The 18,892-nt window shown below is 36.8% G+C and overlaps 1 protein-coding gene and 1 pseudogene across 12 annotated transcripts in view; one reads left to right on the forward strand and one right to left on the reverse strand.

The window, feature by feature from the left end:
- BABAM2 (BRISC and BRCA1 A complex member 2) overlaps positions 1-18,892 on the forward strand; it is a 493,307-nt gene that overhangs the window by 160,092 nt on the left and 314,323 nt on the right. For all 12 annotated transcript variants that reach the window (XR_011611569.1, XM_071076430.1, XM_071076435.1 and 9 more), the window contains one exon: positions 17,401-17,595. Coding sequence is in view for 11 of the 12 variants with exons in the window: in XM_071076430.1 (XP_070932531.1) it covers positions 17,401-17,595 (195 nt within the window). In the remaining variant the exon portion in view is untranslated. The remainder of the gene's footprint in view (positions 1-17,400; positions 17,596-18,892) is intronic.
- LOC139357798 (protein FAM133B pseudogene) lies at positions 8,133-8,860 on the reverse strand (annotated as a pseudogene).

The following is an 18,892-nucleotide window of genomic DNA, read 5'->3' on the forward strand; positions in this document are numbered from 1 at the left end:
ATTTTTTAGTAGAGAGGGAGTTTCGCCGTGTTAGCCAGGATGGTCTTGATCTCCTGACTTCGTGATCCGCCCGTCTCGGCCTCCCAAAGTGCTGGGATTACAGGCTTGTACATTCTTATTTTAAGTGTGATAGCCTTTGGAAAGAAATCATGTCTTAGAATGCTTTTAAGATACTATTTTTCAGATTGTTCAAACTTTGTGATTGATGACTATAATTAGTCATATTGCATATTGTATTTTCAGAATTGCTCTCCAATTTTCTTTTGTCTACTTCCGCTAATAACCACAGATTAACTTGGCTCCCAGTAGCCAGTATCTTTATTGACCCTGGAAAATGTTTTGGATCTTTAATATACCTAATTTTGTTTATAATGAGTTGAATAGTGGTGATCATTCACTTGAAAAATAGTTTGAGTGCCCACTTTGAATAACTCATAATGTCTAACACAGTATTTGCATAGAGATGAGTAAGATACTCTTCCTGTTCTCCCATACTTTATAATCTCATAGAAGGCGAGTGATATGAAGTAACTATATTACCTAGACATTCAGCGATTTCTTATGAACATTAGTGGGTGCAATGAATAGGAGAGGTTTCTTTTTATCTTTAATTTTCAATGACTGAGAAACTTCAGCTATTCTTTTGCTTACATGACACCAATAAACACCTGATACATCTACCATAAATGAAGAGACCATGAGAGGAAATAAACAGTCTTTTTAGGAGATGCCCCAAAATCTCAATAATCTTATTTGTAGCAGGGGCTACGAACTCAAATGTCTGCAGGAGCCAGTCAAGTGTACCCAGGTAACACAAATGAATGAAAAAGTAGGTATAAAACAGTTGGAATTGGTGAGGATTGTGACCTGCTGAAGTGTGTATGCTTTGTTTAAAGATTTTCAAATAAAAATTTATGTGGGTCAAAGAAAGCATGTCTGCAGGCTGAGGCGGTCAATTTACAAATGCTCCATAATTCCTTAATCTTAATGAAACCATCACAAAAACATTTGAGAGAAAAGATGATGATTTAAAATTAAACACAAATAAATATGTCCAATTTGAGAATGATCACACCACTGAGTAAGCTATTTGGCACTTTCCCCCCTAGGGCACAAGTAACATTAAATCAGGGGCAATGGGATCTCAGGGGGAGCCTGGATGATATTACAGATCTAGGCAGATGAAAGGATCAAATTTAGTAAAATTCAGTACTATAGGAGAAGCAGAAATGAGCAAGAGTGATGTTGGCTCTCCATGGTTGAAGATGTTTTTCCCCCCTGCATATGGGCAGCTCTGGATTCCAGGGGTAATCATTGTTAGAAATAGACCAGAGGTCTGGAGACACAATCTGTAACTTCCTGGGAATACATATGGGGCAACTAGTAGAAAGCTCTAGTGAGTGGAGCTTTTAACCATCATTTAGTCAATGGATTATGTGAAGGTCTAGCGAATTTATATGAAATTATTTGGGCCTTTAATCACAATGAGAAAATTCACTGGAAAAATAATTAAGTGTTCTGGGTTTTGTCTGCTATCTGAATGCCTGAACCTGACTCCAAAATCGTGAAAAGATTATGTAGGACCAAGGAGCAGATCTCACCCCAGGTGTACTTGATCAGTGTATCAGAGGGTTATATCTGATACTCTGTCTTTTTAGGATGCTTCCACAGTTATTCTGATGATAGCCAGTGTGGAAGCTAGGGTAGTAGGTAGGAAAGGTTCATATACTTGTAGGGAAAAATCAGGCTTCCCTGGTTAATGAAGATTGCGTATTGACAGCCTTCTATCAAGGGACTTTTTAAAAAGTAAAATACTCTTTATTAATAAAAAGAAACCTAGTCTGTTCGACGATGAGTTAGTTGATGGCAGTAGAAATTGGCAGCTTGGGATGTTACGGTTTTGTTAAGGTTTGTGAAGCACTTCGTTGGAGAGAGTGTGTCTTCATGATTATTTATCCTGAGACCCCAGGGAAGGCTGTTTGGATGGTACCATTTGAAACAGATGCTTTTATTTAGTTGACTTTGAGAAGCACCACAATTTTGAAAGAACTGGTGAGGAATGGGTTTAGGGGCTAGAGACGGATGGCAGTAGTTTAAGGAAGTGACAGTTGATGAAACAATAATCGTTGTGTATTGCTAAGTTGATAAATGGTTTGAAGGCAGTCACCATGGCTGCCTTCTGGGGACCCATTTTAAGTCTCCTGGAGAGAGGATGTGTACAAAAGAGGTAAAGGTTTACTGGCCAGAGGCACACATTTCCAGTGTGGCATGGAGCCAGCATTCATATGATACCACAGGACAGCTTGTACATGCTGAATATTTCCAGTCAAGTGGAGGAAAGGTAAAAATATCTCCTGTTTAAGGGACCGTGAAGCCAGCGAAGGCCTCCTGTCTAAGCTCAGTGCTAAAGAAGGGCTGGGGTACTGCTCATTGTGTGCATGTCAGTAATCAAAGACACATGTCGGTAATCAAAGGGTCCTTATTTAGTCTGGAACAGTTGTTCATTTTTCTCCTTTACGTCCTTCAATGGGACTGTTGGCTTTTTTATAAGTTTCACTTGATTACCCACTGAATCAAATACCCTATTGGTGTTTGAAAAGCTGTAGGATGGGGAACATCTCAGATACCTATTTCAGATCCATTTTAACTTGAATTTATTGAATGAGTTGTAATATACAAAAATATAGTTTCTGTTTTTCCTCATTTCCTTATTATTTATTTTTTCCTTAAGAAAAATCCTTATAATCATTGTTGGGTTAGTAAAAATAGATTAATTCTCTATGTAGATTTTTCTGCAGATAAATGTAGGAAGCTACTCAACTTTTGTTTCTGGCAGAAAACCCACACCAAATCCATACTTTTGGTTGAAGTGCTCTTGAATAGTTATATGGCCTGGTAAGAGCTCATGTGCCTCTTCCTCTGATCTTTCCCCTAAAGAGGTAAAATGGTGATAATGGTATTGTGGTGTGTCAGCACTCTTTTATTTTCTTACTTTTCTTTTTTTCCATTTTTTTTTTAAGTGACAGAAACCTGATTCAAACTGGCTTTAACTATAAAGAGAATTAACTGGCTTAGAGAACTCAACAGTCCAGAATTGAGCATCAGACAAAGCTTGGTCCAGTGGCTGAAATAATGTCATTTAAGGACCTGGTTTCTTCCCATTTCTTCTCTTCTCTGCTCTGCCTCCCATTGTGTTAACTTTTAGTCTCCATATCTGTGCAGGTTCACAAGTCTTTTCCCTTATAAATAAAAAATTGTTACTCCAATTCAGACTTTATATTATCCTATTATAGGAAGAAAGTAAGCCTTTATTTCTCAGCAGTCCCAGCTGATGTCTTTATTTATCTCGTTGGGTTTGATTGGTTATGTGTCCAATGGCTGAAGCAAACATTGAGCTAAGTGCATAGGCAATGTTGATGGGGTTAGATAGTGAGGACCTATAGAGCTTACAGAGAACTGGAGGTTCTCACTCAAAACTCATGCCTGAGAATGGGGAAGGGAAGTCTCCCCAGCAAAATTTGGGTTGATGTTATCAGCAAGAGGGGAATGGATGTTGGACATGAAACAATGGATGTTTACTAAATGTAGGTTTAGGCTAAGGATATTATATGGATCTGGGGATAAGAGACAGAGCTTTTAGGGGGAAGAGTAAAGACATTGAAAGCTCTTTAATATCCCATGTGCTGTGCTTTGTGGATATGCTTTCCTTCAGTTGAGTGTCTATTTTGCTTTGCTTTTTCTTTCTTGCTCTTATAGCTGCTTGTGGCTGTTACAACCTGAAGAGCCTGGGGTAGTCTCCTTTTCATTTGGAGTTTTATCTGCCCATTTACACATGAGTCGTGTTACTAGGACATTGGTGGTTTTAAGACCACTGGCCAGGAAAGCCTGTAACTGGGATTTTGACTAAGAGGAAGAGGGTCTGGCAAATATTGCAGGTCTAAAGTCCAGGGAGCTCAGCTAAGGTGAGGAGAAACAGTTACATAATATAAATCCTTATAGTCCAGGGGCCTAGTCTCGCTAGGGGAGTCATCTAGGGCAGAGGTCCGCAACCAGGTGCCAGAGCCTGCAGATGTTTCTCCAGTTGTAAATAACAACTTGGTTGAAGCTGTTTGCTCTTCTTGTTCCATACCGCCCATTCCTGTGGGTTTCTTTGTGATTATCATAGTCAGAAGGAAAGAAGAATCTACTGTGGGGTCTGGTGCCGTCTGAGACAGGAAAAAAGTTACTATCTTGATTTGGGAGAATGGAAAGGAGTCCCCTATGGCTATAAAATATTCAGTGCCAGCAGAGGGTCACTAAGCTTAAAAGATCTTTCATTGTGATTTAAATAATTTGCTCCAAGTTTAAAATCTTTGGACGGAATTTGGATTCTTAACTTTCTAAGTTTGAAAGATTCCTGAAGACATTTTCTGATGAAAAGTGTAACACTAACAAAGTGTTTGCTTTAACTAAATGATTGCAGTTAATTTCTTGTAAAGAAACACAGAAGCACACATTAACTTAAAATAAGCTCACACTGTTGTTTCTTGTAGTACAGCCAGGAAAAACAGTAACAAGCTGTCTCCTTCAAAATCACATCCCTGGATGATATTCGAGCAACCTGGAAAATTTAAATACATCCCCAGGAAAAACAATTTGAATTAAGTTAGAAATCATATTTGCTAATTCCCTTTCTGCCATTGCCTTTCATTCTCTGGCTCTGAGTAGCATTAATTGAGAAGGTGTGTGGCATCAATAGCTAAGGTAAATGGTGACATTCATTTCAGAGCCACAGCCAACCTAGGGCCACAAAAATAGTTTTAATGTTTAGGATTCATAAATCAAATTTTAGCCTACATTGACATTTTGTCCTAATAATATTAATTCATATATTTTTGAGAAACCACTGGTTTAAAACTTGAGCATTTTGGCCCCAAATAGATTTGATTTTGTATTTAAAAGATATTACCTTACAATTGTGAGGATAAAGACAAAACCTGTGGAAGAAAGAGAGTAGATTTAGTTATTAGTTATTCTAGTACTCTTCACGGTGCTTATATTCAATAATTTTATTGGCCTTAGTTCTTGGCCTTAGTTCTCTAATACGTGTTTTGGAAAATACATTATTTTTATTCTCTAAGTATTTACAGTTAGAAGAATGGCTAATTAAGATTCTTTTCCTTTGGGTATTCTTTTCATTCCTGTCCCATTTGAGGGAGTTTCCAAGATAGAAAGGAATCTGCCTACTTTCTTTCTCTTAATAAATGAAGAAGATTGGATCAAGAGATGTGGTTTAAAATTTCTTCCCTCTCCACTTCTCTCCCACCTTTATTTCCTCCCATTTATCCATCCCCAATTCTTAAGAAAGAAACACAAGTTGGAAATAAGCTGGGTGATCCTAGAGACTCATTTGAAGTGGAAATTCAAGATGGAGTGGGGCTGCATACTGGTCACTTTCTTTTAAGAGGAACTGAAAGGTAATCTATATAGCAATTTCTGATGGGCAAGAAGGGACATTACAGGCTTTTGAATTTTATCAATGGAGCCATAGGTATCATTTTGGGATACTTTTACATGTTTTAGGTTTAAAGTCTACTTGCCTGTGGAGGAAACTAGACATGTGAAGTATGCCACCTCGAAAGATTCTGACACCCTGGCACAAAATTGAGATGATAAATTCTTGTAAGATTCCACCAGTAGATCATCTCTTGATAGATATTTGAACATGCCCTAGAATTCCTGTTAATTGGAAGTCTGGCTTACCTAGCAACTGAGTGAGGCTGCCTACTGAATAGTGTTTTGAAAAGTTCAAACTTACAATTTCCTATTTTGCTTTTTCTCCATTATGAGTCTTACCAGTCCTATCACAAACTTTTGTGGGAAAGTGGTTTTTCAGCTACAAAGGTATTTGTGCATTTTGCCCAAGACATATGTCGTCCTCAAGAATATATAACTGTCATGTTCTGTATTGACATGAGAATCAGGATCACATTACCACAAGTAGCTAGAAGATTTTATTGATTGTAAGCCAGGGAATGGTCTGATTGATTTTATCCTGCAAGTCAAAAAAAAAAAAAAAATATATATATATATATATAGCTGTTTTAGAAGGACAGACAGACAGACACACACACACACACACACACACATACGTGTGCGTACACATGGCTAACAGCAAAGTTGGTTGTTGGTTGAGAAGCAGATCAGAACCTTGGAGAGCTCAAGATAAAGAAGGGGCAGAACCACAATCAGAAGCTTCCATGGCTTCCATGACTGCTCCCAAAAACTCCCCAAAATGGATGAGTTTTTCTGGAGCAACTGCCAGCTCCACTCTGCTTATTGTTAAATCCTACATATGTAGGATTTAAGAAGATAAATCCCTTTTACTCCAAGCATGAGCTGCATATTTGTTGACTAATTTGATAATTTGTGGCTAAAGTCTTAGAAACAAAAACTGAAAGGAAAGAAACAAAGGGACATACTTTTCTTCAGCACGTTTTTGTGAAGATCCTATGCTGTTCCTCCATGGCCATGTTATGATTACGGATTCCACTTAGCAGGGCTTCTGGTATTGAGATGAAAGTCACATATAGGACGGGCGGAGGTAAAGTTAAGATTTCACTGAACTATTCACTGTGTATTGGACTAGATGAATTTTTCCAAAAAAAGATTCTTTTCAAATAACATTTTTGATAAAACTCCAACCAAGCCAAACTAAAACAAAAACTAGAAGGACAGAGATGTTCTCGTTGAAACAGGGTTTGGAAAGTCTGAAGTGCCTTCTGTTCAGACTAATTCTGGCTCCACCAGAAGCCCCTAAACACAGGTCACAAATCGCCATGTTTTACCGGCGTACATTCAGTTTACTTGTCAGACACAGTTCCTAAGTAAGTGTGAGGACTTATCCTGTGTTTCTAGGAATACTTTTACTAGCCCAAATTAATCCCAGAAGTGGCCATTTATTGCTGTCTACTTAGGTATTCATTTGGATGGCAGATATTTGCATTTCTTTCTTTTCTTTTTTTTTTTGTCACTCAACTTGTTTATGGTAAGTCTCAGCTTCAATATGAAGCTGGTTTTTTTTTTTTTTTTTTTTTTAAATCAAAACCCTGCATTTTACATGGTAAATATCTTGGCAAGTAGGTTGTTAAACATAGTAATGAACTTAAGACAGCAAGAGTGAGGAGTTAACAAAAGCTAAACATTGCAGCCTAAACAAAATTCATACAAAAAATAAACTATCACTGGTTACATAAAATTTTCCTGACTGGTTAAAACTTAGTATAAAATATGCATTTTAGAATCCTTAGCTATCAAGTTCAAAAAGTACCAGTGTCTATTTAAAATCCTTTCCCAAGCCAAAGTGTAATCAAAATTATTTCAAATGGCATAACACATTCTAATGCTAAAAAATGTTCATGATTATTGAAGTGGAGGTAAATCCCAGAGCTTTTGGGACTTTCTCATGCTGCAAATGGCTGTTTCTCTAGTTCACTCAAAGCGGCATATGGCAGCATCCAAGGATGACGCTAAGCTCAGTAGAGGGCAAGACTGCTGGTAGCCAGCTTTGACCTCCCCGTGAAGCATGGCTGCTGTGTCCACAATACAGATGTGTGAGGATCAAAGGCACACTATTCTGCTAGCTAAAGAGATAGCAAACCACCCCCTCCAACCTCCTTCCCCAGGTAAATAAAAGTATATAAGGGGAAAAAATTAAAATACACTTATTTACAGAATAAGGGTTTTGAAATATTAATGTAATCCCTCCTTCAAAAATTTTAACTAGAGTCATCTGGTCATTTCTGATCACATCTTAAAGATGTATCCAGATTCAATTTCGGTTGGTTTATCCTTAGACACTTCTAGTCAAAAGTATTGATTTTATTCCCAAATATCTTAACCACTAGTACGACTGCAGTGTATTATCTCCCAGAGTTATCAAGCGCTGGAAGAGAAAAAAATAGATGTTCAAGCAGCAGGCAACATTTATGGCCCTTTCACACAGTGGCATCTGAGTGGCTACTGAATAGTCCAGGAATAATTCTAAAAACAAGAAAATTCATGCATTTTAGTAAATATGTTGTAGTTTTCACAGTTGCAATTTCCTCAGACATTGTGCTTTCTTTATAAGGGAATCCTGATTTTTCTTAATATTATGGTGAGTCAGGACTTGAACTAGCAGTCTTCTTTTTCTTCTTCTTACTGTGTTTCTTATGCTTCTTTTTCTTTCTTTTTTTTTTTTCTGTTGCTTTTTCTTGTTCTTCACTGCTTTTCGTCTTTTTTGCTCGTACCTCCTCAATATACTCTGATTCTGACAAGGACTCCGATGATAAAGGTTTATCTTCTGAGTATATCTTTCTCTTTTTTCTGAGTCCTTTAAGGTCCTTTTCTTTCTCAGTGGCATCTTTTGACTTCTTTTTCTTTTTAAAACTATCCTTACTGTCTGATTCAGTTTCTGATTTGGACCTTTCAGAAGATTTATGTGAACGGTTCTTCTTTCTCTGTTTTCCTTATCTCTTATCCTTATCTTCAGAATCTGAAGAACTGCTGGAAGAATCAGACCTTGATGAAGAAGAAGATGAATACCTACCAGATTTCTTCTTTTTTCTTTCTCTGTCGTTTTTTGGATGAGCTCTCACTTCCACTTAACAATTTCCCACTGTGTTTTTCTAGTTCTTTCTTCCAGTTCTCATTCATTTTATTCAGCCAAAGCCCTGGAGCCTTTCTTTTTCTTTTCTGGTTGCTCTTTTACTTCTTTCCAGGTAGGCCTTGGTCGATTCAGATAATCCTGTATTGTTGGCCCTGAAGACTGGATTGAACCCCTTGATCTTGCCATTGCTGTTGGATGCATATAGGCCACCCATTTGTCCCACTTCCCCATGGTGCTGGGCTGAGCGCACAGTCGCACACCGAGGGAAACCTGGCCCGAGAGACGGCCGAAGTGGGCCCTCCGCAGGTGCATTTCTTTCTAATTAGCTTCTGTGCATCCCAGAATCCACTGTGTTTTAGACTGTAATGAACAACTTCAAACATCATAGCAACAATCTCATCAGACTCTATAGGCTCTGCTTACAAGGGGGAAGAGAATTATTAGAATATTTGAAAATAAAGCCATGGAGGATCACAGAACTACCCTGCTTAATTTTTTTTGCCTTACCAATATTTATTTCTATGAGTGTGCTACAGTTTGTGGTAATGAAGGGTACTGCTATGATATTCTTTCTTGTGTCCACTTCATTTTGTTCTTAATAGTTGAATCTTCTCAAGAACAAAATCCCAAAATATAATCTGCAAGTTAAAACCATAAGGGATATATATGATTGGCAGTGCTGTGTTACCTTTTTTTGTTTGCCATATGACTATAAATATTTGAACGGTAGTTACATGGAAGAAGGAGTAGACTTGCTTTTCTTAATCCAGCTTCTCTTTCTCCCATCCTCAAATTCATGTTATGTCCACTAGACTTTTCAAAATTTGTAACTTGTTATATTTGAAGAAATTAGGAAAATATGTTTAAAATGATTTCATTTCAATTGTTTTAGATGATATATTAAAGGAATTATACATACTTAACAAAATGTACAGTATAAACACTTATTGTTGATAATACTTGGTCCTCTTACAAATAGGTCAATAGCAAATTTATTTTTGTTGTTATCCTTGGTGTTCTCCAGATGGAGTGACATTTAAAAAAATCGTGCTTGTTCAGTTCCAGTTTTGTTAGAAATGTAAAATGTTATTGGTGATATCCTAAGACTTGCCATTTATTTTATTTTTTCTGCATATTCTATATAATTTATTTATGATTATAGACATTAGAAGTTTAAAATTAGAATTTCCCTAATGCACTATTACTTTCTATGTTGTAGAAATATTTTTTTTCTTTTTTAACAGCATTATTGAGATGTAATTGATATATAACTCATCCATTTGAAGTATAAAATTCAGTTGTTTTTAGTATATCCACAGAGTCGTGCAGTCATCAATTACCATAGTGAATTTAGAACATTTTAATCATTCCCAAAAAGAAACCATGTGCCCATTAGCAGTCCTCATTTCCCCCCAAGTCCCCAGCCCTAGGCAACCACTAATTTACAGTCTATCCCTGTAGATTTGGCTTTTCTAGACATTTTGTATAAATGGATTCATACAATGTGTGGCCTTTAGGTCTGCCTTCTTGCACAGCTTAATGTTTCAAGGTTGATCCCTGTCATTGCATGAATCAGTATTTCCTTTCTTTTTATTGTGGAATGATACTCCATTGTATGTATGTACATATTGTATTTATTCATACATTAGTTGATGGACATTTGGGTTGTTTGTACTTTTTATCTATTAGGAATAATGCTACTATGAACATTTGTATACAGGTTTTTTTTTTAATTTTTAATTTTTGTATTTCAGTAGGTTTTCGGAAACAGGTGGTATTTGGTTATATGAATAAGTTCTTTAGTGATAATTTCTGAGATTTTGGTGCATCCATCACCCCAGCAGTGTACGCTGTGCCCAATGTGTGGTCTTTTATTTCTTGCCACCCTCACCCTTTCCTGAGTCCCCAAAGTCCAATGTGTCATTCTTATACCTTTGTGTCCTCATTCTTATACCTTTGTGTCCTTGTAGCTCTTAGCTCCCACATGTGAGTGAGAGCATACGATGTTTGTTTTTTTATTCCTGAGTTACTTCACTTAGAGTAATAGTCTCCAGTTCCATCCAAGTTGCTGTGAATGCCATTATTTCATTCCTTTTTATGGCTGAGTAGTTTTCATATATGTGTGTGTGTGTGTGTGTGTGTGTGTGTGTGTATGTGTATATATATATGTGTGTGTGCATATATACACACACACACGCCACATTTTCTTTATCCACTTGTTGATTGATATTTGGGCTGGTTCCCCATTTTTGCAATTGCAAATTGTGCTGCTGTAAACATGTGTGTGCAAGTATCTTTTTCATATAATGTTTCTGCTGTGTGGATACCTAGTAGTGCAACTGCTGTATGAAAAGGTAGATCTACTTTCAGTTCTTTAAGGAATCTCCACACTGTTTTCCATAGTGGTTGTACTAGTTTACATTCCTACCAACAATGTCAAAGTGTTCCCTTTTCACCACATCCACGCCATCTGTTGGTTTTTTATTTTGGCCATTCTTGCAGGGTGAGGTGGTATGGTATTATGGTTTCGATTTGCATTTCCCTGATAATTAGTGATGTTAGCATTTTTCCAAATGCTTGTTGGCCATTTGTATATCTTCTTCTGAGAATTGTCCGTTCATGTCCTTAGTCCACTTTTTAAAAAATTTTACTTTAAGTTCTGGGATACATGTGCAGGACGTGCAGGTTTGTTACATAGGTATATATGAGCCAGGGTGGTTCGCTGCATCTATCAGCCCATCATCTAGGTTTTAAGGCCCACATGCATTATATATTTGTCCTAATGCTCTCCCTTCCCTTACCCCCCAACCCCTGACAGGCCCTGGTGTGTGATGTTCCTCTCCCTGTGTCCATATGTTCTCATTGTTCAACTCCCGCTTAATGAGCGTGAGCATGCTGTGTTTGATTTTCTGTTCCTGTTAGCTTTCTGAGAATGATAGCTTCCAGATTCATCCATGTCCCTGAAAAGGACATGAACTCATTCTTTTTTATGACCGCGTAGTATTCCATGGTATATATGTGCCATATTTTCTTTATCCAGTCTATCATTGATAGGCATTTGGATTGGTTCCAAGTCTTTGCTATTGTAAATAGTGCTGCAATAAACATAGGTGTGCATGTGTCTTACTTTTTAATGAGATTATTTGTTTTTTGCTTGCCGATATGTTTGAGTCCTTTGTAGATTCTGGATATTAGTCGTTTGTCAGATGTATGGATTGTGAAGATTTTCTCCCACTCTATGGGTTGTCTGTTTACTCTGCTGATAGTTTCTTTTGCTGTGCAGAAACTTTTTAGTTTAATTAAGTCTCATCTGTTTATCTTTGTTTTTGTCTCATTTGCTTTTGGATTCTTGGTCATGAAGTCTTTGCCTAAGCCAGTGTCTAAAAGGGTTTTTCCTATGTTATCTTATAGAATCTTTATGGTTTCAGGTCTTGGATTTCAGTCTTTCATCCATCTTGAGTTGATTTTCATATAAGGTGAGAGCTGAGGATCCAGTTTCATTCTTCTACAGGTGGCTTGCCAATTATTTCAGCACCATTTGTTGAATAGGGTGTCCTTTCCTCACTTTATGTTTTTGTTTGCTATGTTGAAGATCAAATGGCTGTAAGTATTTGGCTTTGTTTCTGAGTTCTCTATTCTGTTCCATTGGCCTATGTGCCTATTTTTATACCAGTAACATGCTGTTTTGGTGACTATGGCCTTATAGCATAGTTTGAAGTTGGGTAATGTGATGCCTCCAAATTTGTTTTTTGCTTAGTAAGACTTTGCATTTAGATGAATGCAACACAAAAGAGTTTTGGCTAAGGAAGGCACAATAAACTGCTTCAACTGTGACCACTACACTTTAGCATGTTGCATTCGCTTTCTGGAAATGTTCCATGAGGCTCAGAATTTAAGAAATAGTAAATTCAGAGTTACTGGAAGCATATGTATTTAGGGCTAAATGATGCAAGATTTGTTTTCCAGAAGGTTATAGCACTGCCTAACTTTTTTAGTTGTTTAGAAAAGACAATTGGAGTCTGACCTTACAAAATGTAAAAATGACAAATGGAATTTCTTAAACTTTGAGATTGAAAAACAGTTTGAAATGAAATATGTGAAGTGTGAAATAAAATATGTGAAGTATGCTATTATGTTTTCTTAAAAGTTGTATTTCCATTATGAAAGTATGTTCATGTCTTATGTATACATACATCCATATACATGTATATACACTCAGAAAATTTGGAAAATACGGAAAAACAGGAAGAAGAAAAAAACTCTTTTAAATAGCTTCCAACTATGGATTTCAGTTATTAACATTTCTCCCAATAAATTTTCCATGTATAGATGGTTTTTGCTATGGAAGATTGGGAGAGGATGGGGATAGCCAAGTTGTAATCATAATGTGTATGCAGATTTATGTCTCTCCTCATTTAATATTTTAACAAAAGTATTTTCTGTGCTATTGCAGTTGTTTCTGTGCTATTGTAATTGTTTATACAATTATATATAATACTATTACATATAATTATATATAATTGTATAAATTGTTTATACAATTATATATAATTGTATAAACCTACTGTAATAGTATAGAAACATAGTTGCAGATTATTTATTTGAATTACATTAACAGTTTTTATAACAATTCTTATTATCAGGTGTCTAGATTGTTTGCAGTTTCATAATATTACAAATGACTCTATGTGTATTTCTATCTATAAAGTCCCCCCCCCCCTTTATTTTTAGTTATTTGCAGATTAGCTAGATTCCCAGAAATAAGATTTCTAGGGGCATTGAGAATAAACATTTCTAAGACTCTCTCTCTCTCTCTCTCTCACACACACACACACACACACACACACATGCATATAGTTAAACTACTTGTATGAGTTTACAATTCTATGTGTAAAAAGGTCCATGAAATTATATCTTCACCAACATTGGCTGTTTGCTGAAAAAAAGAACTTGGCTAATTTAAGATATAAACATTGTTTCTCATAATTTTTGCCCTACTTTCTTCTCTTGTGGGAAATGCTGGGTGAGGGACAGGCCAAATCAGAGGGTCCCATGGGAGCCAGAAACAATTTGTGGAGCTGAAGCACTATCAGGATAATAAGTTGAAAGGAAGACACTGATCTGAGGGAAGCATGGACCATGGAAGCAGTGTTTGGAGCTTCAGAGAGTGGGAGAGGCAGCATAGAGTGGCAGAGCCATGGGTCATGTGGAGGAACTTAGGGAGGGTCAGACATTGGTGTCATGTGCAGGCCCTGTGTGGGGAAAAGTATCTTCTGGAGGGAGAGGATCTCATAATATAGTCTGGAGGGAGACTTAATATTGTTCTTTACATTCTTTTATGCCACTTTAAAAATATTTGTTTTACTGTGTACATATATTACTTTTCAATGAAAAGTTAGTTTATTAAAAAGGAGAAGTGAGGAAAATTATACTTCTTTAACTACTAGTGGGCTTGCATACTTTTCATATATTGTCAGTCTCTTTTAATTTCCTTTTATTTTACTGATATGCTAGAGAGTTGGGCAAAATTTTGTAGTAAGATTTTTTTAGATAATTTTCTTGTTATATTTCTAATGTATTCCTGTACCTTATCTTTTTATGAGTTGAACATTTTTATCATGATTAATTTAATTAAAGAATTTCCCCCCCCCCCGGAAAATTTTTTTCCCTCCCTTATTAAGCAGAGATGGTTCCAAGTCTCATTTCTTCATTTGCTTGGTTTCCTCCTTTATCTCCCCAAAGACATGGATGGACTACATTGTTTCTTAATGTTTTCCATTCATTGGTATCCTCACGCATGTCTAAATTTGTGGCACTGTGGCCGAAAAACTATGGGTTTTAATAAGTGGAACCGGAATTGAGGGTGAGCTAGGCCTTGAAACTACTATTGCTCACTGTCTTTCTGAAGAAGGAAGCTCTGATAAGGAGGAACTCTGAGGATTGGTTGGGCTTGTTCAAGACTGCGGGGCCATTGATATGGGAGCCCAGAGGTAGGTGGTGGAATGTATTTACGAGAGAGAAATGTGGAAAGGTGAAGGGTCACATGAACTGGGAGCGCGCCTCCTGTCAGGTGGCCTGGACAGGGGAGCCAAAGTATCCAAAATTACCACTATGCATGAGTTCGCTCATGACCACAGAGAGGCAAGTGCTAGTTCGTTGGCTCAAAACTGATATTTTAGTTAACTGATTGGAGGAAGAGTAGGAAGATTTACATTCTACACAGTCTCAATTATTGTTTACACTTGAATGTGAGCAGTTATTTAATCTCTCTAGTTAACTAGTCTTTAAAAAGAATTGGTGCGATACCTTCCCTAAACTGTTTCATAGGTGTTTTAGTGAGAATGATGAAGTTTCTATTATAAAATAGTAGTGAATTTTCTTTTGCTTTTGTTTATTGTCTTTGACTATGTTTTATCACTTTCTCTGAATGCATTTTTCATTCCTCATTTTTGGAATCCTTTTTTTGTATGCTCTTTTCTCTGTTAATATGTGATGTGCCCTGTGCCTACTCTTTGTGGCCATCCCCATTTTAGATTTCTTCCTTCAAGCATTACCAAGAAGAAGTAGAAGAACTTTGTGAATAGAGAGACACTTATTTTTCTCTTTTTCATAGACGCCTGCTAATTTATGCCTCCTCCTCTTTCCCTGGAGGACCTTTGGGCATTTTTCTCTATCTCATACTCGAGAGAATGGAAAGCTCCAATGCCTTGTATTGCTAGATCTGTTTTTAAAATATGCCCTATTCTTAGGGAGTAACTAAAACTTTATATATCTTCTGTTTTCTCCCCTTCTAGGCAAAGTGGTTCAAACCGCAAATTACCTAACAAGTAAAAGTGGTCATATAGCAATACTAGAGGAATTTGTATCTTGTTTAGTATAGCTAAACCATCCTTGATGGGAGTGTTTTCCAGTGAGTTTGCCTTGAATGGCTAAGGAGATCAACAAAGAAATTATGTTTTAATGGAAGGAGACTGGTTAGTATGTCTTTAACACTTCGTTTGAATCACTTGAAATGAATTCAAGTTGGTAAGGTATGTTGCCAACTTATATGTTTTCATAATTTTTAAAAACTGTTTGGATATAGGTCTGTTAACTTGCCAAATAACTAAGGAGAAATGACAGAATTTAAAAAATATAAATCAAGACAACTAAAGCTTTTTCTTTTTGCTCTAGTAGGGAGCGAGGACTGATAAGGAATACTTGACCAAGAAATGGAATATTGTATTTTATTCTTGCTTATAAATGTTTAGCAGTGCTCTCTGAAGGAAATGCATAGCAAGCTATGTTAAGATCATTTTAAGTTCTATACAATGCTGTTATATCTTATTGATGCTTTGAATTTAGTCTTGAACAGCTCAGAAGGAGTCCGGCTATTGAGGTCAACAGATTTGCCAGGGAAAACTTTGTACTTTACTTACCAAATCACTTTCGTATCAAGATACCCCTCTTATTCACTGTACGATACTGAAGCTCTTACCTTTTCCTCTGTTCATCGTCTTTATTTGAACATCCTAAGACCTGTTTTTCCTATACATGAAAGAACACTTACTGATTTCCCCATTGTCATTTAGTTCCTATAAATCAACCCACTCAGTGGAGCAAAGTAATTCCTTTAAAAAATGCATTCCTTTACTTTTTATTTGTTTTCTTTTGATAGAAGCTATGCTTGGTTTGTCCTTAGGACAATATAAAGTAGTGTTCTCAAAGTGTGGTCTGCAGACCTCTGGGGTCCCTGAGACCATTTCAAGGGTCTGCAAAGTCAAAACTGTTTTCATAATCATATTAAGATATTATAACTTCTTTTTTACAGTGTTAATATTTGCATTTACATTGCAGAAGCAGTGGTGTGCAAAACTGATGACTTGGCATTAACCACAGCAGACATCAAGCTATACTCATAGTTATTTTATTCTCTGTTGTCACACATACTGAGTTAAAAAAACAACAACAGTTCACTTAAGAATGTCGTTGATGAAGTAATAAAAAGTATGAATTTTATAAAGTCATGACCCTTGAGTACACACGCTTTCAATATTCTGTGCGACAAAATGAGAGTACACATGGAGGACTACTGCATACCTAAGTATGTTGTCTCAAGGAAAATCATGAGTGTGATTGAGTTCCAAGCTGAACTAGCTGCTTTTTTCTTGGAACCATCCTTTTTTACTTGGAGGAGTGACTGATGGATGAACTGTGGTTATTCAGATTTGCGCATTTGGCAGACATTTTCCCATGTCTCTATTTTATGCCTATCTTTTTCAGGCCTAACCGTCACCATTGTGCTTATATTTCTGTGAGGCTCTAGTGTTTACAGAGCGTTTATTTATATCTGGTATTACAGATACAGATGGTCTGTGGATCTGAGTTGAATTACTTTAGCATATAATGCTGAATTTAGGTAGAGATCGAAAAAAATTAAAATTATAAAAGAATAAGAAACAAATTAAGTCTTCCAGGGCTAAAATTATGGTCTTCTAGGATATTTAGGTTTCTTGTTTTGTTACTACCCGGCTTTACACTTCACTGTTTCTGCCTATTCATGATGGAATTCCTCCTCAATTTTTCTGCAAGGATTTTTTTAGAAGGCAGGAGAAATTGCCAATATCAAAAGATTTCTCTAACTTCATCTCTGGGTATATGGCTAACTAGTAGTAGTCTGTTCCTCTTAGATTTCTATTACTCTTTTCCTCTACATTGATGTGTGAATGTGATACTGGATTTGTATGAAATTTCAGTTTTAACTGGTCTTTTATTTGTTATGGCTTTTACAGAATCTTGCCTCCTGGAATCCTTCAAATCCTGAATGTCTCTTACTTGTGGTGAAGGAACTTGTGCAACAGTATCACCAATTCCAATGCAGCCGCCTCCGGGAGAGCTCCCGCCTCATGTTTGAATACCAGACATTACTGGAAGAGCCACAGTATGGAGAGAACATGGAAATTTATGCTGGGAAAAAAAACAACTGGGTAAGAATTTTTGAGAATGGGAAAAAAGATGACTTCATCTATAATAAAATAATCAATTCAGATGTTCATTTGAAAATCCTAGTCATTTCTTTAAATAACCATGGTCTAGGTAGCCTATATGTTTCTCATAATTTAGAGTTTAAAGAGACCTTAATGTTTGTCTAGTTCATTGTGTTTCTTAAAGATATTACCTGGGAAGTTTGTAAGATTCAGAGTCTCATCCCCAGCCCCAGATATTCAGCAGTGAGAGGTGGAGCCTGAGGGCCTGCACGTGCTACCAGTCTCCATGTCATTCTGATGTATGTGGCTTGCAGGTCACATTTTGAGACACTAACAAGTTTCCCCGTCCTTTGAATGGAAGACTTCTCCAATATCCCAGTCAGGTAAGAGAGGTCAGTAACTCTGGAATCTGCTAGCTTACATGGTGCCTTTTATATTTTCTTTTTGTAACTTAAACGATTATATGATCTTTTAAAAATTCAAGTCAGACCTTATTGCTCCTCTTCCCAGAACCTTATGTACTTCTCTTTTTTCTCTCATAGTAAAAGCCAAGTCCTTCCAGTGGTATAGAAAACTCTATATGGAGAAATGCAAATCAAAATCACAATGAGATACCGTCTCATGCCAGTTAGAATGGCGATCATTAAAAAGTCAGGAAACAACAGATACTGAAGAGGATATGGAGAAATAGGAATGCTTTTACGCTGTTGATGGGAGTGTAAATTAGTTCAACCATTGTGGAAGACAACGTGGTGATTCCTCAAGGTTCTAGAACCAGAAATACCTTTTGACCCAGCAATTCTATTACTGTGTATATATCCAAAGGATTATAAATCATTCTGCTATAAAGACACATGCACACGTATGTTTATTGCAGCACTATTCACAATAGCAAAGACTTGGAACCAACCCAAATGCCCATCAGTGATAGACTGGATAAAGAAAATGTGGCACATATACACCATGGAATACCATGCAGCCATAAAAAGGATGAGTTCATGTCCCTTGCAGGGACATGGATGAAGCTGGAAACCATGATTCTCAGCAAACTAACACAGGAACAGAAAACCATACATGGCATGCTCTCACTGATAAGTGGGAGTTGAACAGTGAGAACACATGGACACAGGGAGAGGAACATCACACACCGGTGCCTGTTGGTGGGAGGAGGCTATGGGAGGGATAGCATTAGGAGACATACCTGATACAGATGATGGGTTGATGGGTGCAGCAAACCACCGTGGCATGTGTATACTTATGTAACAAACCTGCACATTCTTCACATGTATCCCAGAAC

The sequence above is a fragment of the Macaca nemestrina genome, chromosome 13, assembly GCF_043159975.1.
Source record: "Macaca nemestrina isolate mMacNem1 chromosome 13, mMacNem.hap1, whole genome shotgun sequence".
NCBI lineage: Eukaryota > Metazoa > Chordata > Mammalia > Primates > Cercopithecidae > Macaca > Macaca nemestrina.